Source organism: Trichosurus vulpecula, chromosome 7 (genome assembly GCF_011100635.1).
Source record: "Trichosurus vulpecula isolate mTriVul1 chromosome 7, mTriVul1.pri, whole genome shotgun sequence".
NCBI lineage: Eukaryota > Metazoa > Chordata > Mammalia > Diprotodontia > Phalangeridae > Trichosurus > Trichosurus vulpecula.
In genome coordinates, this window is record NC_050579.1 from 17,738,671 (window position 1) to 17,763,509 (window position 24,839).

Below are 24,839 nucleotides of genomic sequence, written 5' to 3' on the forward strand. Positions count from 1 at the left end.
TCCACATAACTCAGATTCCCAAATAGGACTTTTTTCTGCCTGGTCTGGGACAAATTATCTTAGACCTCTCATGGAAACTATAAGGGAACTTTCAGGACACAATAAATAATTATTGTAAGCCTGACAGTGTCATGTGAGCCCCCAAAGCTCTAGGGGTGAGGGAACTTTACTCATGTGTGTAAATGAAGTAAAATAGTAAAAATGCCGGCAAAAGGCAAGGTGGCTAAGTCAGTGGAGTCAGGAGGAGGAGTTCAGGTCCTGTCTTCGACACAAGTTGGCAAAGGCCACTGAACCTCTCAGGGTCTTCTCCCCCTCACCATCCACCCCATCTTCCATGCCACACCTCCCCCCAACTCTCTATACCTATGCCTTGCAGACCAGATGGCAATCTACATTGGTACAAGAAATTTTCTCCTTGGGAGTTCCCTATATACTAAATGAAATCCCATGTTTGGTTCATCTCCCCAAATCTGACCTAGTTCCACCTTGATTTCCCTGAGGCTCTTACAGAATCATAGATACATGGGATGTAAAGCTGGAGGGGTCCCTACAGATGTCTACTCTCCTCATTCTGTAAAGGAGGAAGCCCTGACCCAGACAGAGGAAGTGCATTGTCTAAGATCACGCAGGGAATTAGCAGCAGGGCCAAGATTCAAACAAGCACAGTGTTGGTTTGCTCTAAATAGCTCTCGTTTTTTGGCCCACCTCATTGCCGGATAGATGATACATCCTCGCCTCCTGTAGAAGTGAGAAGACCTCAGGGCTTTGTCGGATAAGCGGGTCCGCTTCCACTGTCTCCACAAAATACCAAGGGTCCAGAAGAGGCAAGCGGACTTTCTCAAGGACTCGAGGGAGCAAACAAAGTCTCTCGGACTGCTTGTGCCGGACCCAGCACATCACCATCTCGAACACTTGGGATTCCTCAGTGACGTAGAGGTCGTCACTTTGCAGAGTATGGTGGAGGGTGTCCACAGGAAGCTCCAGGAATTCATCATAGTTCAAGATTTGGGTGAAGTTCTGAATGATGTAGCTTTGAACTTGCTTCTTCAAGTGCTCCAAGGAGTGTGTGTCTGCCAGTCTCAGGATTCCAACACAGTTTTCAGGGTTGAGGGCTTCAGTGAGAAAACTGGCACAGGCATCCACCATCCTAAGGAACTGGGAGGAACACTGTGCAATTAGAACACGTCAGAAAGGGATCAGTGCCTGTTTCATGTCTTTAGGTTGTCATGAAGATACTCATAGACTGGCAAGATTTAGATATTGAAAGACCTTCGATATGACCTTGGGCAAGCCACTTTTCCTCTGTGGGCCTCATTTCCCCATTTGTAAAATGGACTAGATGGCCTCCGAGGTTTCTTCCAAATCTAGATCTAGGAAGCCACAATCTAGTCCAACTTCCTTATTTTACAGATGAGGAAACTAAGGCCTAGAGGGTTCCCAAGTTCAAATTTCACCATGTCATCTGGCTCGGGCCACCACCTTCAGGCAAACACAGCTTTATTATTCCCATTTCAAGGGTGAGGTAACTAAAATATGCTGTGTCAGCCCCCAGCATAGTGCCTGGCACCCAGTAGGTGCCAAATACGTGCTTGTTAAATTGAATTAGGCCGGACAATTCTGAAAGACTGCCTACTAATTTTTGGAGAGGTCATATTCTACATTGGCAAAAAGAGGAACTACGTGCCTGCAATTACAGGCACTTGAAGTGTGAAGCGAGTATGAATGTCAGAATGTCAGGGATGTTAACTTTCCTTTACATATTTTTAAAAATTGATACATCTTGTTTTTTCATCATTTTTATTTTCAAATGTATACCTCTCCTCCCAAGAGAGAGAGGTGGGGGGAGGGGGGAGGGAGAGAGAGAGGGAAGAGAAGAGAAGAGAAGAGAAGAGAGAGGAGAGACAGAGATAGAGAGAGAGAGAGAGAGAGAGAGAGAGAGAGAGAGAGAGAGAGAGAATATCTCAGCAGAACTAATGAACAGATTAACTGTTATTAACATAGTCCCTCAGCCCTCTAAAGGAGTGCATTTACTCTTCTCACTGTCAGGGCCAAATCTGATCAGTATACATCAGTCCCTTTTCACCTGTTAAATATGTGCATCTATCATTCATCTGTTTATCTATCTAGATATCAATATCAAAACCTGTGTGTGTATACATATAGTTAGGTAATGGCCACCGGCCATTTAGACACCGCGATGCTCATAATCAGGATGTCGGACACCAACTTGTGGTCATGGACATGTGAACGTTGCTCATGTCACCTCTACCACCCTTGCTCAGCAGCCTCTCCTGCTCTAAGTTTCAAGGTATCCAGGCTTCTCCCCGACTCCAGCCCCAGTAGCTGCCGCCAACCTCCAGGACACTCTCCCTCTTCCTCGGTGAATCCGTCGCCTGGCTCCCAGTCTCTCTCTCTCTCTCCTCCCCGCTTCTCGCCCTCATGCTAGGACTCTGCAACATCGAGATGTTCCCACAAACACCCTGACTTCCCAGTTCCTCATTCTAGTCCCTTCCCATGACCACCTACTCCACCTCATCCTTTTCATTTCCTGTGACTTCTCCCCTAGTCAACCTCATCTGCATGCAGATGGTCACAACACATCAGGGCTCGATTTCCATATTCACAAGCCCTGAAATTCCTTTTTCTGATCATAATCTTTTATCATTCCATTTCCCCTTCTGTCTTACAACCTCTAGCCCTCTTCTCCAATCTCCTGGTGATTGACTCCTCAATTCTTTCCTCAGACTACTGCCCCTGCTCTGGCTCCACTCTCCTCCCTTCCCTATCTTGATCCCCTGGTGATCCCCTATACTATCCACTCAAGTCCTTTGCTCTCTTGTTCTATCTCTGATCCTGCCTTGCCAAACGCCAACCTGAGATAATTTCCGCCATTAGCCTCCTTTCTTTCCTATCCTGCCAAACAGAGCTGGAAAAAAATCACAGAATCGTGCTGACTTGAGTCCTCAGCAATTTACGTTACATCATCTCAACCATGCCCTGGGCAGCAAAGCAATCCTTTTGCATCGCCCTGATCAACTCGTTCACTCCTTCACTGTGGTTGCTGTTCCGGACTTTTTCATTCTTCTGTAAGTGTCCCAAAGCATTCCCTCCCCCACCCTCCCAGCTGAAGACCTTGCCCCAAATCTCATTGAAAAATTGAGGTTGTTTGACCTCATCTCATGAAGAGAGGTCCCTCTTCTCACTCCACAACACTCTGACATTTCCCCTACTGTCTCCTCCTTTATTCCTGTTTCTTAGGAAGAGATGGCCCTTTCATTTGCTCAGGCAATTCACTCTACATGTACCGTGGATCCTAGTCTATCTTATCTTCTCCAGCAGATTGCTCCCTCCATCATCCTCTCTCCCTTTCTTAACTCCAATCTGTTCTAGCTTCCCTTCTGCCTACTGACATGCCCGTGTTTCTTCCATCCCTAAAAACCCTCACTCGGTCCTACCATCCCCGCTAGCTCTCATCCTGGATCTCTCCTCTTTTTTGTGGTCCGATTTCTGGAGAAGGTTATCTACAATGGGTGCCCCCCACTTCTCATCTTCCCACTCCCTTCTAAACCCTCTGCATTCTGGCTTCCAGCCTCATCATTCAACTGAAAGTGCTCTCTCCAAAGTGACCAGTGATCTAGCTCCATGCCTTTTCTTTGGCTGTCCTCCATGCCTTCCCTTCTCACCTCTGCCCCCTGGCATCTTTCAAAATTTAGCTTAAAACACCTGCCTACAGGGGGGCCTTCCTTAGCCTCCTCTCCAACTCTCACTGGTCCCTTCCCTCTGAGATTATTCTCAATCTAGTCTGTATATACCTTGTGGGTATATCATTTATCCCCGCTAGACCATGAGTGCCTTGAGGGCAGAGACTATTTTTGCTTTTCTTTATATGCCCATCAATTGGCACAGTGCCTGGCACACAGTAAGTAATTGACAAATTATTATTATTATTAACTGGTAATTGATTGGACACATTGGGAGGTGAAGGAGAGAGGAAAGTCAAAGGTAACGTTCCTTTTGAGCATGAGAACCCAAGTGATGTTGCCACCATAAGTTGGAAACTGGGGAGTTGGTAAAATGGGTCCATTGGAGTGTGCGGCACAATGAAACGCTACACAGAGAAAAAGAGGGAATGAATACAGAGAAAAGATAAGCCCATGTCCGAGAGAGCTGCTTCCTGTAGACTGGGGGAGACTTGAGTGTATTTTAGGGCAAATGGGGAAGAGCGGTAAGGAGGGCAGAGATAAGAAGAAGAATGCATATGACCTCCCTGAGCCTAATTTCCTTATCTGCAAAATGAGGATGTTGGACTGGATTACTGCTGACCTTAACCCTTGGACTCTGACTCCACCTCGAACTCTGACCCTAACCCTTCCAGCCAGATGCTTTTCTGTGGCTCTAAGACCCAGGCCTGTCCATGTGATAGCTTTGACCCATCCTGTCTCTGGTTCTTCCTCTACCTGCACCCTTCTACTGAGAAGATGATAATACCGAGGAGGAGGAGGATGATACAGTGATTTGAGGTCTACAAAGTACTTTACACATATTACCCAATTTGATCCCTACAACAACCTGGGAGGTAGGTGCTAACGTTATTGGCATTTCAGAGTTGAGAAAACCAAGCCTGAGAGGGGTTTAAATAATTAACCCAGAGTCACACAACTAGCTAGTGTCTGAGTGAGGATTCAAACTCAAGTCTTCTCCTGCTCCAAGTCCAGAACTCTATCCACTACACTGCCTGGGGGCCTCTAGGTAAATCCTGTTAGACTGGGACTTTAATTTTCAACATTTTGGCTCAAAGGGCAAAAATAAGTGACTCAGTTTTCAGGCCACCTGCTGCCCACCTTCAGTGGGTTCACTTCTCTCTACAGAGCCTGCACAGGGTGTCCCGGGCTCACGTGGTCTGTTCACTGAACAAGGACTTTCCGGGAAGGTTTCACCTCTTCACCTGCTTCTCAGGCTGTGGGGTCTGTATTGCTAAACTGGGTAAGAGTCTAAAAGTAGCCAAAAGACCGTTAGCCATACTCCACCTCCCACAGGTGCTGTGGTCCTGGCTTCTGATTCGCCCCTTTAACTCAATACAAAAACACACTGGTGGCCCTCCCCTGAGCCTACCCTGATGGTGCCTCTGTAACTATGTATCTCTGTATATTAATAAGTCAAACGAATTTTGTAAGCTCCCACTATGTGCCACTAAGGCATACTAAGACAAACCTGCAAAAGACCTTGCCTTCAAGGGGCTTACAGTATAACAGGGGAGACAACTTGTGCCCTCCCTCTCTAATTCCTTGTTATCTCACTTGTTTCCCCACAGAATGTGAGGACCTTGAGAGCAGGGACTTTTCCTTCTTTGCTTTTGAATCCTTATCTCTTAATACAGTGCCCAACATACAGTAAGTGCTTAATAAATACCTGTTAGCTGACTAACTAGGTTAGTTACTAACAGGTAACTAATATGTTGTTCCCCATCTCCAATAGAAGGTGAGCTCCCTGAGGGGAGAGAGTGTTTTCATCCATGACTTTGTGTTCCCAGTGCCTAGTGATGTGTTTGGCACATAGTAGGTGCTTTAGAAATGCTTGTTGATAGATTGATTGAAGGAGCTTACAATCTAATGCGTGAAACAACATGCAAACAAATATATTCTAAGCGAGCTAAGTACAGGACAAATAGGCAATAATTAGCAGAGGGAAGGCACTAGAATTAAGAGGGGATGTGGAAGGTGGGATTTTAGCTGGGACATGAAGCCAGAGAGGTCATAGAGTAGAGGAGGGGGAACGTTCCAGGCATGAGGGACAACCAGAGAGAATGCCAGGAGCCAACAGATAGAATTGGAACAGCCAGGAGGCCGGTGTCACTGGATCAAAGAATACATGTAGGAGAGGAAGGTGGAAGAAGCCTGGAAAGGCCACAGCTATGTGAAGGAGGCTTTGGAGAGAGAACACTTGAGTCAATGAAAGAGACTATTGCAAGAGTTGAGGTTAGAGGTGATGAGGACCTGGAACGTCAGAGTGGCTGTACGTAGAGAGAAGTCTGATGTAAGAGCTGTTGTGGAGGCAGAAATGACAATATTTGGCAGCTGGAGTCAGGAGTGATTCGGCGGGTACATACCTGGGTGACTGGAAAGACTGTGGTGCTTTTGGCAGAAATAGGGCAGCTCTAGGTTGTTTGTTTACATGTTTTTGGCATCACCATCAGTACCCCTCTATCTCCCTCCATAATGCTCCTCCCTTTCTTGTAACCAGACACCCCCACCCTGTAACCAAGCAAACAAATACATGTTTAATTGGTCAGGTCAAAAAAAATATGGTCTCATTCTCTACCTAAAGTCTGCACTTTTCTGCCAAGAAGTGGAAAGCATGATTCATATTTTCTAGAGTTTTGATTGGTTACTACATTGACCAGAGTTCTCAAGCCTTCCAAAGCTGTTTCCCTTTACAATTCACTGTGTAAATTATTCTTCTGATTCTGCTCACTTCACTCCACATCACTTCATACAACTCTTCCTGGATTTCTCTAAATCCTGCACTTTTGTCAATGAATATTGACTCATTGACTGCCTGATGGTGGGAGATGAATGCTTAATGAGTGAGTTAATGGGCAGGATTCCCACAAAGACTTTATTAGTTATACCCATGGTACCTCTCATGACTCCCCTTCCCCAGCTAGGTTCCACATAAAGCTTCTCTGAGGCAGGCATGCCCCAACTGTCAAGCAGGCACAGGCCCCAGTAAAAGTACAAGCTTTTGTCATCTTAATAACAGCCCATGCTCAGGTCTATACAGGGCATTGTGACAAGAACCAACAAGTTTCTGGGAGTTTTGAGTTTCTGTTGACTATCTCACTGGGTCTCAGTTCACCCACCTGGAAGAGGCTGGCGGCTTCCAAGACCCGCTGGACATTTTGTTTGGTAATGAGAGCCTTACTTGTGTACGTATAGTCTAATAGAATATTCATAGTTTCTGCATCCACGCCTTTGATGATGATTTTCTTCTCATATTTCTCCTTTAAGTCATTACAGAACATGGCCCTGAAAGAGAAATAGAGGCAGGCCCCAACTTATGTGTGCTCAACTTATGTACAGCCCTTTCTTCCATGACAGTCCTCTTTGAGGCCCTGGTGGGTCCCTCCCTTCTCCCCACTACTGCTCCTTGGACTGGTACAGGAAGAGCTTGGAGGACCTGGGTAGGGAGGCCCCTGGTCTCCCGCAAGAGCTGTCTCTGGTACTTTGAATAGAATCGCAGGATTGGAGCTGGAAGGTAGTGTAGAGGTCATTGAATTCAGCCTCCATTTATATAAGAGAAAATTGAAACTCAAAGATTCAGTGACCAACCCAGAGTCACACAGCTAGTAAGTCTCTGAGTTGAGATTAGAACGCCAAGGCCAGTGCTTGGTCCACTATGACCACCCTGCCTTTTTATTTTTGGAGCATAAGGGAATCTTACAGTGACCCACCATGTAGCACCTATGGGTGGTATTACAAGGCCTAAATGAAAAGAGAGAAAAAGGGAAGAAGAATCATAAGAGGGTGTTCACCTATTCATTTTTCATTTCCCTTCTGCTGTATTAGCAGCAAAGACAACACACTTAAAAAAAAACCCAACCTTTGTATAAAACACCCAAAGAAAAGCTTTAGTTTTTAAAAAGCTGTATTCTGAGCTCTGTAGCTAAGTTTTCTTTGCTACAAAGGGCCTGGTCAGAACCACAGCTGCCGAGAGTAGAAGAGGAAGCAGAAGCAGGCAACACATTCCTGGTGCCCGTGTAATGAAAGAAATGGAGTAACTGACATTCAATGGATAGAGAATTGTCCTCAGGCGTATATAGGCAGAGGTCTGGAGGAGAAAGATGCCAGTGGGCAGAGGAAACACTTTCTGGAATGGTAGTATTGGCACCCTTGAAATGTCAGTGTCCTATGAAAAAGCCCTGTTCACCTGCCCTAGTTAATGTCTCTGCTTCCTCAAATCTTTGTGCTCACCCTTTCCTCTATAGCCTAATCTCCTGAATCTGTAGAGTCCCTACTCCAGGAAGCTGTCAGCATTTGGGAGCAGAGCAGGGACCCTCACTCTTACTGCCACCATGGCTGGAGATGGAGAGTTTCCAAGCCCAATGCAGACATGAGAAATAGGTTTCCATAACCTAAGTGGGAAACTTTGACTGCATATTCTTATATAGAAACATCGTTAAATATAGTTTTAGGGTGCAACTGGCAGAACACCAGAGTTCAAACTAATTATGGGCTATATGGGTCTTTGTGGACTGGCTCGGATATATGGATATATGGAGAAAATTTGCTCCAAGTTCCAAACAACAATAATGATAAAAGAAACATCTGCATTTATTCACCTATATTTATGTCATATAGACATATATATCCTAATTTGCTCCAACATTAGAATTTAAATTGCTTAAATACTGAATTGGAAATACTGAAAATCAAAGGAGAGATTAATAAAACTGAAGAGAAACCATTGAACTAATAAATAAAACTAGGAGCCGATTTAAAAAAAAAAACAATCCAAATAACTAGATAAACGGTTAATTTGATTTTTGAAAAGAAAGAAAACCAAACTATTAGTAAAAAAAATGAGAGGTGAATTCAGCACTAATAAAGATGAAATTAAAGCAATTATTAGGAACTTTTTTGCCCAATTATGTACCAATAAATTTAACAACCTAAGTGAAATGGATGAATATTTGCAAAAAAAATAGTAAATTGCTCAGATTAACAGAAGAAGACATAGGATATTTAAATAATGCTATCTTAGACAATGAGATTGAACAAAACATAAATGAGATCCCTAAGAAAAAATTCCCAGGACCAGATGGATTCCCAAGTGAGTTCTACCAAACATTTAAAGAACAATTACTTTTAAAACTATTTGCAAAAATAGACAAAGAAGGAATTCTATCAAATTCCTTATATGACACAAATATGGTGCTGAAACCTAACCCAGGAAGAGCAAAAATACAGAAAGAACACTAGACACCAATTGCCCTAATGAATATTGATGAAATTTTTAAAAAAATACTAGCAAGGAGATCACAGCTATATATCACAAAGATCATATACTATGTCCAAGTGGGATTTATACCAGGAATGCAGGACTGGTTCAATATTAGGAAAACTATCAGCATAATTGACCATATCAATAACAAAACCAACAAAAATCATATGATTATCACAATAGATGCAGGAAAAGCCTTTGATAAAATACAACATTAATTCCCATTAAAAATTCTAGAAAGAATAGGAATAAATGGGGAGGTTTCTTTAAAATAATAAGCAATATTTGTCTAAAACCATCAGCAAGCATTATTGGGGATAAGATAGAAGCCTTCCCAATAAGATTGGGGGTAAAGCAAGGATGCCCATTATCACCACTATTATTCAATATTGTACTAGAAATGTTAGCTATAGCAATAAAGAAGAAAAAGAAATTGAAGGTATTAGAATAGGTAATGAAGAAACAAAGTGATCGCTCTTTGTAGATGATGTGATGGTATTTTTAGAGAGTCCTAGAGAATAAACTAAAAAACCAGTTGAAATAATTAACAACTTCAGCAAAGCTGCAGGATAGAAAATAAACCCATGCAAATCATCAGCCTTTTTATATACATTACCAACAAAGTCCAGCAGCAAGAGATAGAAAGAGAAATTCCTTTTAAAATAACTGCAGACAATGTAAAATACTTGGGCAGTTACCTGCCAAAACAGACCCACAGTTACAAAACAAAGAATAGGAGAAATATTAATTGCTCATGGCTAGACAGAGCCATATAATAAAAATGATAATTCTACCTAAATTAATTTACTTATTCAGCACCATCCCAATCGAACTGCCAAAATTATTTTATAGAGCTAGAAAAAATAATAACAAAATTCATCTGGAAGAAATATGATTTTGATGGAATACTATAGGGCTATAAGAAATGACAAAGTGGGATGGTTTCAGAAAAACCTGGGAAGATTTACTCATGCAACGTGAAATGAGCAGAGCCAGGAGATCATCATACACAGGAACAGCAATATTGTGTGATGATCAACTGTGAATGACTTAGCTATTCTCACCAAAATAACAATCCAAGACAAGTGAAGAATGCTATCCACTTCCAGAGAAAAAACTGATGGAGTCTGAATGCAGATCGAAGCATACTTTTCCTTTACTTTTTTGTTGTTTTTAGGGGGAGAGTCCTGTGTTCTCTTTTGCAACATGGCTAATATGGAAATATGATTCGCATGACTGCACATGCACAATCTATATCAAAGTGTTCATCTTCTCAAGGAGGGTGGAGGGAGGCGAGGGAAAGAATTTGGAACTCGAAAATTATTTTTAGAAAGAACGTTTAAAATTTTTTTTTTGTGTAACTGAGAAAAAAATAAAATAAAAACATTCTTTAAAAAAAGAATGTAAGTTTGCTGGCACAATGGATGGAGCACTGGCCTTGGAGTCAGAGAGACTCCTCTTCCTGAGTTCAAATCCAACCTCAGACACTTACTAGTTGTGTGACCCTGGGCAAGTCACTTAACTATCTGCCTCAGTTTCCTCATCTGTAAAATGAGCTGGAAAAGGAAATGGCGAACCACTCCAGAGTCTCTGCCAAGAAAACCCCAAATGAGGAGTCGGACACAACTGAAACAATTCAACGATTAACATTGTTACTTGTATCTCCAATGCTTAGCACAGTGCCTGGCATACAGTAGGTGCTTAATAAATACTCGATTTTTTGGATTGATCTGTCTGTTATTTAGGTAGCACTTTAGCGTTCACTTTAATTCAATGAGCATTTAATAGACACCTACTGAGCACTGAACTAGGGTCTGAGAGTGCAACTCAAAAGCCAAATAGTCCTTGGCATTAAAGAGTTTCAGCTGGGGGCAGGGGGGAATCAAGGAACATGATGTACACAGGCAAGTAAATACAAAACATCTATGTACATACGTGTGCATGTGGGTATATGTATGTTACAGGATGTTCCAAAAGTCTTAGTGCGGTTTTAAGTTTGAATGACTTCAGAAGTATAAATGCTACAAACTTAAACAATCGATATCTGAAAGTTTAATTATTTAAAACTTTAACATATTTATATGTTTCTTATTAAAACCCAACATAGCCACTATGTGGGAAAAGAAGTCAGACTGAGTCAGGTAGAGAGAGGGGGGATCTGTGCTGGAAGCGATCCAACTGTAAGGACATGGAAGGACTGATTTATAAGGCGTCAAAACACAAAGAAATTTCAGACTTTATTGATCACACAAAAGAGCGACCAGGAGAACATTAATAGCTTGTGATCTGTATGTCTCTATACAAAATCTTTATGAGGGTTTTCTGTAGACAATCCTCCATGAGGATCTTTGGACAGAATTTGCAGGATGACTTTCCTCAGGTGTTTGTGTTGTTTTTGGTGGGGGGCGGGGGAGGGGAGGCCAGGCAGAAGAGGCAGTTGTGGTTAAGTGACTCGCCCAAGGTCACATAGCTAGTAAGCATTGGAGGCCAGATCTGAACTCAGGTCCTCCTGACTCCAAGGCTGGTGCTCTATCCACTGCACTCCCAGCTGCCCTCTCAGGTGATTTTCTACAATACACACCTTTCCACCTCCCAATTGACTGAAAGATATGGAGAATATTACAGTTCATTGCGCTAATCATTTGTGGTTTACAAATAAGAATTAATCTTGGTGGAATGAATCGCCAGCTCACAGGCTCTTTTTCAGCAAAGTTACTAGTTGTGAGACCCTGGGCAAGACACTTACCCCTGTTTGCCTCAGTTTCCTCATCTGTCAAATGAGCTGAAGAAGGAAATGGCAAACCTCTCCAGTATCTCTGCCAAGAAAATCCCAAATGGGGTCACAACGTTTACTAGAACCATTCCAGATTCCTTGGAGGATATAACAACAGAAATAACACTGTCCACAGCTGTGTGGACAGGGAGGTGGCTGCCTGCCAAAGCTCTTCACCACTGTGATAGAGGAGACCCAGAGGAGGGATTCTGTGTGTGGGAGTGGCAAGGTCCTCCAGGTGCTCCCATTTGTAGATGACACCATGCTGGTTGCATCAAGCACCAAGACATTTCAGAGCCTCCTGGAAGAAATGTATGGTCACTCAAAGGTGTTTGGCCTGATCATCCACACAGGAAAGACCAAATGGATAAAGAACGTCTACTGTATAAATATTAATATGCAATGGATAGCCTACAGAACTTAACCGGCCATACATACTGGCATGGTGAATAGAGTGCTGGACATGGAGTCAGGAACACATGAGTCCTAGATATTTACTGTCTGTGGGGCCCTGGTCAAGTCACCTAACCTCTGTCTTCCTCAGTTTCCTCATCTGTAAAAATTAGCACTTACCACACCCCCCCCCAAGGTTGTTGTGAGGATCGAATGAGATAATAATTGGAAAACCCTTTGCAAACCTCCAAGCACAATAGAAATACTAGCTAGCTATTTGGGCCACCATTTCTGGGGCAGACAATATAGATAGACAATGAACTGGAGGCCCAGAGGAGAAAAGGAGGAAGACGATGAGTGGGGATCACCTTCAGAAACTGCAAAGCTCTTTTGTGGCCCCCAAGCTTCCCATGACAGCAAAGGCCCATCTGTCCAATGCAAACATTATTGCTAGTGTCGCTATATGACCGAGAAAGCTCAAACTCCATTGCCTCTGAAGAACTGAAGAGGAGAATCACACAGAAGGTGATGGAAAGATGTATGGTGGCTGTGAGCAGGCCGCAACATGCAGCCAACGGAGGATGCTGAAGAGGACCCAGAGTAATCAACATCAGAAAGAGAATATGGATTGGGCACAGGGCAAGAGCAAGCAGTGATGGCTTCACCGGTGACTCCACAATCCTGGGAGAAAGCATGGAAGGCCTTCAGCACGTTGGAGGGAACCCCCTGTGGAAAACTATTGAGAGGACATGGACAAGAGTCACACGGGATGAACAGCCTGGGGGGAGTCGCAATCTGCATTGGTGGAGGGCATTTTTAAGTCAGCGAGATTACAGCTCCTTTGGAGTATACATACATCTACATCTACATATAATACACACATATGCACACGTATGCACATATCGCCAGACTTGCGGTTCTGTTAGTGTGGGGAGCTCCCAGTAAGAGACTCCCAATGGCAATACGCATCTGCCTCTTCCCTGGGACTGGTCATCTTGGAGCCTTGCCTGGGTCCCTGGCAGGGCAGGACAGAGTCTAACCCAATGTAACTCAAAGCTTGTGTGGGACTTTGGGAGCCTGGGTGCACGTCCTCTCCCGAGGAAGTGGCTTGCCAGAATTGCTTGGGTTGGCCCTCTGAAGCACAGGTATGCCTTCTTCCCCACTCCTGACCCCTCTCCCCACCCAGAATTCCACTTTCCATCCTGGCACTCAGGAAGTCTCCCATGACCGCAAACATTGGTGACAAAAAGACCCTGAGATTCTATCCTAAAGATGGCATCTCTACTATCTCTTTTGAACTATTTTAAAAATTTCACCTGATTAAAAAACATCCTTTCTATGCCCATTCCTCCTCCTTCCCCCAACCTCCATAATGGAGTCTAGGAAATTCTATAATCAGTTATTTACCCATCTGTAAAATGGAGCCAAAGGCTGCATCTAGACAAGCAGAATGGTTCTCAGTTTCATGGGCTCGTCCATTTAGAGCTGGAAGGCAACTTAAGACTCATTTAATTTGACTTCCTTTTTACAGATGAGGAAACTAAGGCCCAGTGAGGTTTGGGGGACTTGCCCAAGGTCACACAAGTAGCAAGTACCAGAGGTGGTTTTGAACCCAGGTCTTCCTAACCTCAGATCCCGTCTAGACCTCCTTCATCTCTGCCATTACTTCTCTTTCCTAATGACCCACTCACAACATCAGGCAAACTAGTTGTTTGCCATCCTAAGGGCACTACAGCTGCCTGGCCCCGCCGGTTTCTGTCTTCTGTATTTCAGGCCCCTGGTGAATGCTTCCCCTCCTCGCCTCTGCTTCCTGGCTTCTTTTAAACCTCAGCTCAGATCCCATCTTCCACCAGAAGTCTTTCCCGGTGTCCTCCCCCTTCCCCTCCTCCTATTGCTAGCGTCTCCCCTCTGAGATTATCTCCCATTTACCTTGCATGTATTTCATATGAACGTAGTTATTTGCATACTGTCTCCCCCTCCCCCACCTTAGAGTGGAAGCTCCTTGAGGACAGGGACCTAGTTTTTGTCTTTCTTTGTATCCTCAGCCTGGTGCGTAGTAAGTGTTTAATAAATGCTTCTTGACTAGCTAAGACACATTGGGAAATGTGCCAAAAAAAAAAAATCAACCCCACCCAGCAACCCACGAAGTTTTTCTACTGGGCCATTGGGAGCGCCAGGAAAATGTTTTCATTTCGTTGTGTGTCTGGTGTTTAGTCTTCACCTTCCCATAGACATTAATTGTTTCTTAAAGATGTGTCTGTCGTGACCACTGGGGTTTTTCCATTGTTTGTTTTAGTTTTGATTTTGGTAACGTGAAGCATCCCACAGGACGTGAGCTAATCATGGTGGACGCGCTCTCTTCTCAACAAACCCTTCCCTCAGCTCACACAAGAGCCGGGGCAGCATGGGCACCCCGCATCTTTCTTCTGCCTTTCTGATCTCTAGGCCTCATCCGTGCCCACTTCTCTCCTGGCTCCATCTCTGATTCCTTGGGTTCAGCCGGGGAAGACTAGAAGTAGGTCTTGCTTAGTTCTTGTTACAGATTTCTTGTTGTTCAGTCTTTCAGTCATGTCCAACTCTTCATGACCCCGTGTGGGGTTTTCTTGGCAAAGATACTGGAGCGGTTTGCCATTTCCTTCTCCAGCTCATTTGACAGAAGAGGAAACTGAGGCAAACAAGGTGAAGTGACCTGCCCAAGGTCACACAGCTAATAAGTATCTGAGGCCAGATGTGAACTCAGGAAGAGGAGTCTTCCTGACTCCAGGCCCAGCACTCTATCTTCTGCACCACCCAGCTGCAGAAAGCACCTTAGAGGACATCTAATCCAACCGCATTTTACCAATAAGAAAATTGTGTCCCAGCAAGGTGAGATGTCCTAGGCTTCCTAGGTTGTAAGTGATAGGGGCAGGATTGGAATTCAGATCCCCTGGTCCCTAATCTTGCCTTCTTTGTACTGTACCACACTGCCCCTGTGGAGGCCTGGGCTGAGAAAGAGCATCAGTCAGTTTTTTCTACTCCTCTCTAACTCTCCCTGTTTTTACACTGTGGCCAGAAGCATTTCCTTAGCGCTTTTGCATAGGTAGATCTGGAAATAGAAGATAGCACTGTACGACCTTGGGCCAGTCACTTCTTGGCCTCCATTTGCTCATCTATAAAATGGAGCTGGGGAGGTGAACCTCGGGGTCTCTAAGGTCCTGGCAGCTCTAAATCCTAGGATCCCGTGTGTGTCACAGATCAAGCCCTCTTTCCTGCGGGGCTCTCGGCATTTTCCAGACAGTGACTCCCTGATCCTCACAAGACACTTATGAAACCCGAGGGTAGCTATTAGGATCCACATTTTACAGCTGAAAAACAGGCCAAGAGCGAGTAAACTGCCCAATAATCACACAGTGAGTCAATGGGAAAGTTTGAAGCAGAGCCTTGGCCACAAGACTGTCTGCCCTGCAGCTGTGAAAACACCCTGCCGTCCCTGTCTCGGCACTAAGGAAATCAGGCCCCAAAGTTACAACAGAAGAAAAATCAACCTGCCCACCCTCCTTCCCTGGTTACCTGTCCTCTGCTAGGGAAGGAGGCCTGCGGCTGGCTAGGTGTCTGGGGGTGTGGAAAGTGGCCAGAGCTGGTGAGCCTGGGGGAGTCTGACCCACCATCTGCAGGCCCAGGGCCCTCTGGAGTGGGCAGAGAGGAGGCTGAGAGAAGGGCCTCCTGATAGCCTGATCCTGCCAGAAGCCCATCAAGGCAGCTCATTCCCTTTCTGGATGGTTCTCATCATTAAGACAGTTTTTTCCCATAAATCAAACCCGACTTTTCCCCTTTGAAATTTATACTCATTACTCCTTCCTGCCTTCCCTCATCCCGGCTGCCTCCGAAGCAGAGCAAAGCCAATCCCTCTTCTATGTGAAAAACTTTCAGCTGCCAAGCTAGAATATTTCCTGAACCAGGATTCCCCAGGGGGACATCTTGGGCTCCAGAAAGATGCCGCTGCGTTGGGGAGAAAAGATTCAGAATCACTTACGAGCCATGGAGAGCAGAGCAGGCCTAGCTGCTATTTATAGTGTCAGAGGATAACCTTGGGGCAAGTACGAAGGTAAACAGCCATCAGTCAATCAACAGGCATTTATTAAGTGACTGCTGTGTGCCACACCCAGTGCTAGGTGCTGAAAAAAAGGCAAAATTGAAGGAATGAAGAAATTATTTATGAAGCCCTTCTTTGTGCAAAGTGAAGCAATTTCTTCTCTCCAGCAGTTGAGTTCCTAGTGGGGTGAGGAATAAATAGATGTGCGGAATAAGTACAAAAACATTAGGGAGTAAAGACACTGCAGCTGGGGTAGGGGTAGGAAAGGCTCCATGTAGAAGGTGCTGCCTGGGCCATGTGTCAAAGGAAGACTGGGCTTCTATGAGGCAAAGGAGAAGAGGGAGTGGATTCCAGGAATGAGGACTGGTCAGAGCAAAACCATGGAGATGGAACATGGAATGTCATGCATGAGCAAGAGAGGGAAAGCCAGGCTGGTTAGGCCTTTAATCTCAGCTTGGTATGAGTAGGCTAAATAAGGACACCTCTGTGGTCAGAGTCAGGCGGGCAATCTGTGCTCATGGACGGAATTTTTGCTGGTGGTGGTTTTTGTTTTTTGTTTTTCTTCTCTCTGTCCTATGAGGCCTGGACCATGACCAGGATTCCTTCATGGAATCATAAAACCAATCTCCAAGTTATCAGGGATCACAAAAACCATTAAGTCCAACCCAAATCTGAACAAGAATCCATTCTACAGAGTCCTCCCAAAAGAGTCAACCATTCTTTGCTTGAAGTTCTCCAGTCAGGGTGAATCCACTATTACCAAATGCAGGTCATTGTATGGCTGGACACCTCTAACTGTGAAGCCTTCCTTTTCTACCCATTGCTCCTGGTTCTGCCTCCTAAAGCCATGCATGGCCAAGTCTTACCCCTTCTTTACATGGTGCCCCCTCAAATACTTGAAGGCAGTAATCTTGTCTCTCCTCCTCTACCATGTTTTTTTTTAAACCTCCAAGTTAAACATTTCCAGTGCTCAAACCCATAGCAAAAACCTGAGACCTTCCAGTAGCCTGGTTGCTCTCCTTTGAACACTGTCCAGAACTGGCACTGGCCAACCATGGAGGAATATAGTGGGATTAGCCCCTTGCTAGTCCCACACCCTGTATCTCTCTTAAGGTGGCATTAGCTTTTGGGGGTTGCCATAGCACACTTTGGTTCCTTATGAGTTTGTAACTCACTGAGATACACCTCCCTCCAATATCATTTCCAGACACCACGCAGCTCCCTGAAGATGGTGGCTGTTTTATTTCTATCTTGGTACCACTAATGCCTGGCACAGAGTCAGCAAGTAGTAGGCACTTAATAAATGCTTATTGATTGTTATTTCTTCTTCCTTAAAAAATATCCTATATTTATGTTGTATTGTGTATATATTTATACACCTATAGGGTATTTGTCCTGATATCAATCTTGTATGTGTATTGTATTTTGTACATTTTTACACACCTATACGTCATTTGTCTTCATACCAGTCAGTCAATAAACAAGTATCTTTATGTACCTACTATGTGCCAGGCATTGTGCTAGATGTGCAGATTCAGAGGCAAAAATGAAACAATCCCTGCCCTCAGGCAGCTTATATTTTATTTCCTATTAGAATTATGCTCCTTGAGAGTAGGAATTGTTTCATTCTTCATCTGCTCAATAAATATTTATTGGTTGATTGAAAGGAATAAATGCACTTTACTAGGTCTAAGAGACTCAGAAGTAGATCGACCTGGAATAAATTCTCCTTCCTGCTGTCAAAAGCAGCAGAGTCTACGTATCTGTCCCAAAGGCAGGCTCGTTGCTCTCCTCATTCTGGGCCTCATTTGGTCCCCATCCTGACCAGTTTCAGGGCCAGACGCACCCCTACTCCAGGAGTGTTAGTCCCTACCGAGGATGATCCTTAAGGAGATGGGGCCCGGTCACTGGGCACATGAACCCCTGAAAGCCCGAATCAGTCTGGAGTCCTCCCTGGACAAGTTTAGCTTCTTTTTTCTGTTCTCAGTGACTAGAACAGGCAAATAAATGGAAAAAAGACCTATTTTTTTGTACTTCACCCAACCTCAGAGGTTCAGAGCTCACTGTTCACAGCTAGTTAGCTTCTCACAGTTTACAAAACACAGTCACTGGGGCAAAAGGGCCATTCCTGATCTTTCTGGGGCATGTAACATCCAGAGCAGACTAGCCCTCAGTCCCTCTAAGATTCTGAGAGCTGGACAAAGAGAATGACAGAGGTTAGAACCCAAACATCACATGGCCCTCTAGGGCCATGCCCATCGATGGCTAGAACAATATCCTCTGGAATTCCAAAGATAAGATGTCTAAGTAGCTGGTTTGAAGAGAAGAATAGAAGGAAAGTCCTTTCATGACTAGTCAGGAATTGGAAGGAGTTTGTACACACAGGCCCTCACACAAACACACCACACACACACACACACACACACACACACACACACACACACAAAATTAGCCAGTCCACAGTCTCTCCTGGACTCCTTCCTGGCTTTGAATAATAGCCTAGAGGCCTTCCTTTGTATTTTTCTTTGTTTGTTCAAGAAGCTAGGATCCTGACAGTGTCTAAGATTTCAGCCATTTTCACCTACAGAAAATGAATAAAATATTTATCTTATGGTTGTAGTTTTTCAAAGCTTCAGGACATAATTTATTGTTTGGATCTTTGGAAGGAGTGTTGGAGGTAACCAAACCTCTGATTTCATTCATCTGGAAACACCCTCTTTCAACGCACATCGAAGGTGTTCCTTAGACGGTTCCCAAAGGCACCGTGAGGTTAAGTGACTCGCCCAGGGTTCATCCAGTTAACAGTATATGTCAGGGACAGGATTCCAATCAGATTCTAGCTACGAGCTTCCTCTCCAGGACAAAGTATACAACAAAACATGAAGAGTCATAATGATTCTGAAGTGTTTTGCTCTTAAGTGTTATTTAAACATAGAAGTAATACCCCCATCCTCTGGGTTATTCTCATTAATACTGAGAAGAGATTGAGCTCAGTGTGGGGTGGACCTGCAGAGAGGAAGACCTGGGTTCAAATCCTGCCTCAAGCACAAACTGTGTGATCCTCAGCAAGGCACTTAACCTGCATCTGCCTCAATTTCCCCACCTGTAAAGTGAGGGTAATAACAGCACCTCCCTCCCTGGGTTGCTGTAAGGATAACATTTGCAAAGTTCTTTGTAAATCTTAAAAGAGCTAGATGAGTTATTGTGGCAACACGCTGTGGAGCAGGGAGGTCTGTGGAGAGATTTCAAGGGCTCCGTGAACTCGGATGAGAAGACATCTTTATTTCTTTTCACCAACCTCTAAGTGAAATTGAAATTTTCCATCAATCATTTTAAAATAGTATTTAAAGAAGTAAAGAGGTTTCTCCAGAGATTGCCAAAGGACACACACACACACACACACACACACACACACACCCACACACACACACACACACACACACACCCCCACACACACACACACACACACACACACACTCTCGATGTAGAGGATAGAAAGATAACCTTGAGGGCAGGGCAAGCCACTTAATTCTCAGTGACCCCCAGCAACCCTCTATCCGCCCTGTTAGTAGAAGAACAGATGCCGGTCTATGTAGGGAGAGGAAGTTTCTTCACTGAAAGTTCCCTTACACTAATAAAATCAAAGGTCCTTTCTTTAAAAAAAAAAATCTTCTTTACATCAATCCTATTCCACTGCTCGATATGACCTGAAGACGATCTTGGGTTCTTAGGAGTTGCACCAAGTTGTGCCACAAGCTCAGGTTCAAGCTCACAAGACAGGTTCTACTAGACTAGAAAGGCTTTGGGCATGGGACCCCCACTGATCTGTGCCTGCTGTCCCAGGAATAACCAGGTAAGTAGAATGGAGGTCACCATCTGGAGGCTGGTCACCCAGGCATGAATTGTATCCACTTAATGGACAAAATTACAGAACAGCCTTCATTCCTCTATGGCACCTTTGTTCTATAGTTACAGTTGAGGAAGCATAAGAAAATGGGCTAGGCCAGGGATTCTTAACTTCATTTGTACTAGGGTCTCCTTTGGGAGTCTGGTGAAGCCTAGGGAACTTTTCTCACAATCATGTTTCTAAAATAAAACATGGAGAATTACAGAGGAAATCAAATCTAATGAAATAAAGTTTTAAAAAATAGTTTTAAATAAATTCATGGACCCTTTGAAATCTATCCACAGAGCTTTGGACCCTAGTTTACAAACCCCCAGGTCAGAGGTTGCTAAAAGTCAATCAGTTCTTAGACCCTGTAGAAATTTAAAATCTTGACACTTTGGAAGCAATGACCAACAAGGTCACAGACTTTTAAAGGAACTGAACCCCATAGACACTGACAAATTTCTGTTATGATGAAATCAGAAGACAAAAGAACTACAGCTCAGTGCAGGCATGGTTGACCCATCTCTTCATCAGACTTGTTTTCATCATGTCCCGATGTACATGTGTCTTCATGTATCTGAAGAGAGGGAGCATCATATTATGGGCCATGAAGTCCTGCTATCTCAAAGAGCTTCTAATGAGTATAGGCAAACACGCCACAGTGAGGACAGTTTGGGGCTCTGGGTCTGAACCAATAACTGTTGTAGAAAATAAAGATGTGGAGAAATTCCATGAAAAACTCAACCGGATCCTCCACACTTAGTTAACCTAGACCTTGACATTCAATGACTTCAACCTGAGAGTGAGCACGGTGGACAATGGTGAAAATGATGTTGGAAAATATAGTTTGGAGTCAAAAAATGAAAGAGGCCAGGAGCAGGTAAACTCTGGAGAAGCTTCACATCTGAAGAATACTCATGAATACTTTCTTCATTCAATGATTCAGAATTGCTAAGCTATAGACAGGATAAATCCTTTAGTCATTTTAGAACCAACTGCTAATGATCACACTTATCAAAAGTCCAAGTAAACACCAAATTTCAAGAAATGAGGAAATGATGTGAACTATTATAATGGACAAAAGACATTGATTTCATCACTGTATCTTATGGGAATTTAGTCAATGCAAGAGTGTCTGCATTATAGAGAAGTATGGAAGATTCTAAGCCCTATCAACTCACAAAACGGTGAAAAGCTGTTGAAGAAAAAACCCACCTGCTAAAAGCTTGGCATGAGATCTAGCTAAGCCAGCTAAGAGGTGGAGGCCAAGCCCTTCATTTTACAAATGTGACTGTGACCCAGAAAGCTTGCTTGGTTGGCCCAAGGTCACGAAGAGCCAGGATCTGACCCCCTATCCTTCTTCTTCAAATTCAGTGCTCTCACAACACTTCCTGTCAATCCAAGAGCATTTGTGGGTGAAAAGGAGAGGACGACTATCAGACAGGAAATGGAACAATTCTTCCAGCGATAAATAGCATGCAACATCGCCACGAATATGTGAGACTGGAAAAAGGAAGTGGGCTGGCTGGGTAAAAAGATGGAGAGACAACACAGAAGCAGTGGGAAGCCACATGGCTGTGTCTGATATATTAAGAAAACCAAGGGAAGGATCATGCAAAATGGGTATGGAAGGATTGAAATTCGCAATTTCACAGACTGAAATGATAGAGTCATCAAAGTATACCAGAAGGAACATAGGATTGCAACCCCTTTATTTTACAGAGGAGAAGACTCAGGCTCAGAGAAGTCAAGGGGATTTCATAGGATCCTAGATCTGGAAGTGACCTCAGAGGCCCTCTAGCCCAACCTCCTCATTTACAGATGAGGAAACTGAGGCCAAAGAGTGCTAAGTGACTTGCCCAAGCATTGAGTGTCAAAGGAACCAAGGTCCCCTGGCTCCCTGGCTAGTATTCTCTTTTAATACCTTTTGCTATCCCTTCTCTTTCCTGTAGTGATGATGAATTCAATGTGGAGCCCCAGCACAGTGGTCTGCTTGTCTTAGGGGCGAGCTTTCCTATGTGGATGCTCATATCCTACTCTGTCCACGGATGTCAACGTGGCCATTGTTACCAATCCCATGAAAAATTGATTAACAAAGAGAAGGTCTTTCATGCCATTCATGAGACAAGTGTTATTAAGTACCTGCTAGGAAAGGAGCCTACTCTGCTGGGCTTTTCAAATATGTCATTTGCTACAGTTGTTTGAGAGGAAGACATGTATGAAAGAATATAGAGGGAAGCAGGAGGAACCAGGAGGTCAGCGTCCAGCCTGACTACAAGGATGTAAATGAAGATGACCCTGAATGGCCACCGCCTCTGAATAACCGTCATGATCAGTCTTGGTCTCAGAGGACAGATGATGTTCTCCCAGGAGGCAGGTGGGGGACTGGTGAAGCAGAATGTTACATATAACCTCAAACACCAGGCCTCTGTTAGTTGGTTTGGTTTAAATAAATTTTGCTTGTTACAGGGAAGGAAGGGGATGATAACATTGGTAAGTAGCTGTGGCATGAATACAAAAGGAATCGTTACAACTTTAAAAAATAAAGACATTTGTTCTTTTCTCTGTGATCTAAGACAGTGAGTGGAAAGATCCCTTTTCTTGGTGTCAAGGAGAATTATGACATGGTTTGTCCTTTTTCCACAGCAATGACTGTCAGACACTCAGCAGCCTCAGGAATGTCCCTGCCACGGAATGCTGGGCACCAACTATGAACAATACCTTGTTGCTTGTATTGGCAGCGTACCGGGATGGAAAGAAGGCTGGGTCTGAAATCAGAAAACTTGGGCTCGACATCTAGCTTTCCCTCTTCCTACCCGTGTGACCTCAGGCAAATCATTTCACTCCTCTGGACCTCAGTTTCTCCATCAGTAAAATGGGGGGGGGGTGACCTAGATGTTCTTTGAGGTCCCAACTCTAGAGCTAGAATCCTGTGCTCCTATAACTAGATGACATCTCGAGCCCCTTCTACCTCTAAGTCTATGCTCCCATGAGCTTCCTATCAGTCAAGTCAAGTCAACAAGCATTTTAAAGCACCTACTATGTGCTGAGGCTCTGTGCTAAGTGCTGGGAATCCAAAAAAAAAGGCAGAAGACAGTCTCTGCTCTCAAGAAGCTCACACTCCAATAGGGGAGAACATGGAAGCAGCTGTGCGCAATGAATGCAGGACCAAAAGGTAATCGACAGAGGGAAGGCATAGTGTCAAAAGGAGTGGGAAAGGCTGCTTTTAGAAGGTGGGATTCCAGCTGGCCCCTGGGGGAAGCCCAGAGGTGAAGAGGATGAGGGAGAGAATTCTAGGCACAGGACACAGCCAAAGAAAATGAGGGCAATCCATCAGGCGGAGGTAAACAAGGCGCATAATAAGACGCATAATTCAACGTGACTTAAAGATTCAGCAGTCTCCTTTTTTCTGGGTCCTTGAATATAGCCCTTCTCCCTCTGCTCCCCACAATCCCCCTCAAGCCCCTTACTCGTAGGATCATAAATCTGTATTTGTAAGAGACAACAAAAACCATCTAATTCAACAGTCATTTTACAAATGAGGACACTCAGACCCAGGAAAGGTGAAGTGACAAATAGAGAGTGTCCGAGTCAGGATTTGAACCCAGGTTCAGTGAATCCAAAGTCAGCAGGAGCATCCTCAGCAATTCATGTTATAACTCAGAAAAAAAGAAGGGGCCCTTGTTTTATATCCTGTTTCTCTAATGTACTGTTACAAAGAACAAAGATAATAATGGTGCCAAATTAAAAACAAGCCCAACGGAACTCTACCAGACCCAGGAGTTTTCAATCGGTTTCATCTTCCTTTATGACAACTACACTTGGCTTTGACTTCCATGGAAATGTGTACCCCAAATGGTGATTTTTCTATGACTTAGTCTGCAAAAAGCCTTTCGGTTCACCCTCTCTGGGCTTCCCTGTTAGCATCTCCCCTCAGGATTTTCAAACCATGGTTACAGCGTCCTATCAATCAGTTGCAAATCTAACACCAGCAGAAATTATTGTTCAAACAAATGCCAAACACGACTCTCAATCTGGGTATCAGGTACCTGAAATAATTGCTGGCCGCAGCAAGCACAGCCCGGTGGCAGGAGAATTCCTGAATGTCCACGCACAAGATGACATCAGTCAGGGAGTTCTCCAGTCGGAGGTTTTCCAGGCCATTCTGTAGAATTCTCGAGAGCTCCACGTCATCGAATTTCACTTTTTCGCCATTCAAGATTTCCACCAGATCCCCTCTTTTCCTGGAATGGCCCTCGTCCAGAGGAGTAAGGGGTCCTTCTAGGCTTTTTTCCACAGTGTCTCCCATGTTTCAGGGGGCACCATGTCATTCCGTCAACACTTGAGTCTGAAAGAGCTCTGATGTTTCACCCAGGTCACACTGTAGGGCTAAGCAGATTTCCTGTCCAAGGCCCTCCACTTATCAACAGCTGTCACACACATACACATAACAGGAAACCTTACACTTTCTCATCCTGTTGCTACAAATGAGGGCAACTTCTTTTTTTTTCTTCTTTCTTTGAAATACCACTGCGTTTAGAAACGACCTCAGACAGATATACAAAGGGAGAAGCTGGGATGTAAGGGTGACATTCAGATCGCGGAATCACACGTATCATCATACATTTAGAGCTAGAAAAAGTCTCAGACACCATCAAGTCCATCCTCTATGTTGTACAGCTAAGGAAATTTGTAAGTGCCTTCCTTGCCTG

At 44.2% G+C, this 24,839-nt stretch overlaps 1 protein-coding gene across 2 annotated transcripts in view; it reads right to left on the reverse strand.

Annotated features, from left to right (window-relative positions):
* The window catches only part of KLHL6 (kelch like family member 6), a 38,027-nt gene extending 13,524 nt beyond the window's left edge, over positions 1-24,503 (reverse strand). For both annotated transcript variants that reach the window (XM_036765934.1, XM_036765933.1), the window contains exons 1-3: positions 24,177-24,503; positions 6,860-7,025; positions 706-1,155 (exon numbers count right to left, since the gene is read on the reverse strand). In XM_036765934.1, the coding sequence (XP_036621829.1) occupies positions 706-1,155; positions 6,860-7,025; positions 24,177-24,436 (876 nt within the window). In that variant the 5' untranslated portion in view covers positions 24,437-24,503. The remainder of the gene's footprint in view (positions 1-705; positions 1,156-6,859; positions 7,026-24,176) is intronic.
* Positions 24,504-24,839: the final 336 nt, after the last annotated feature.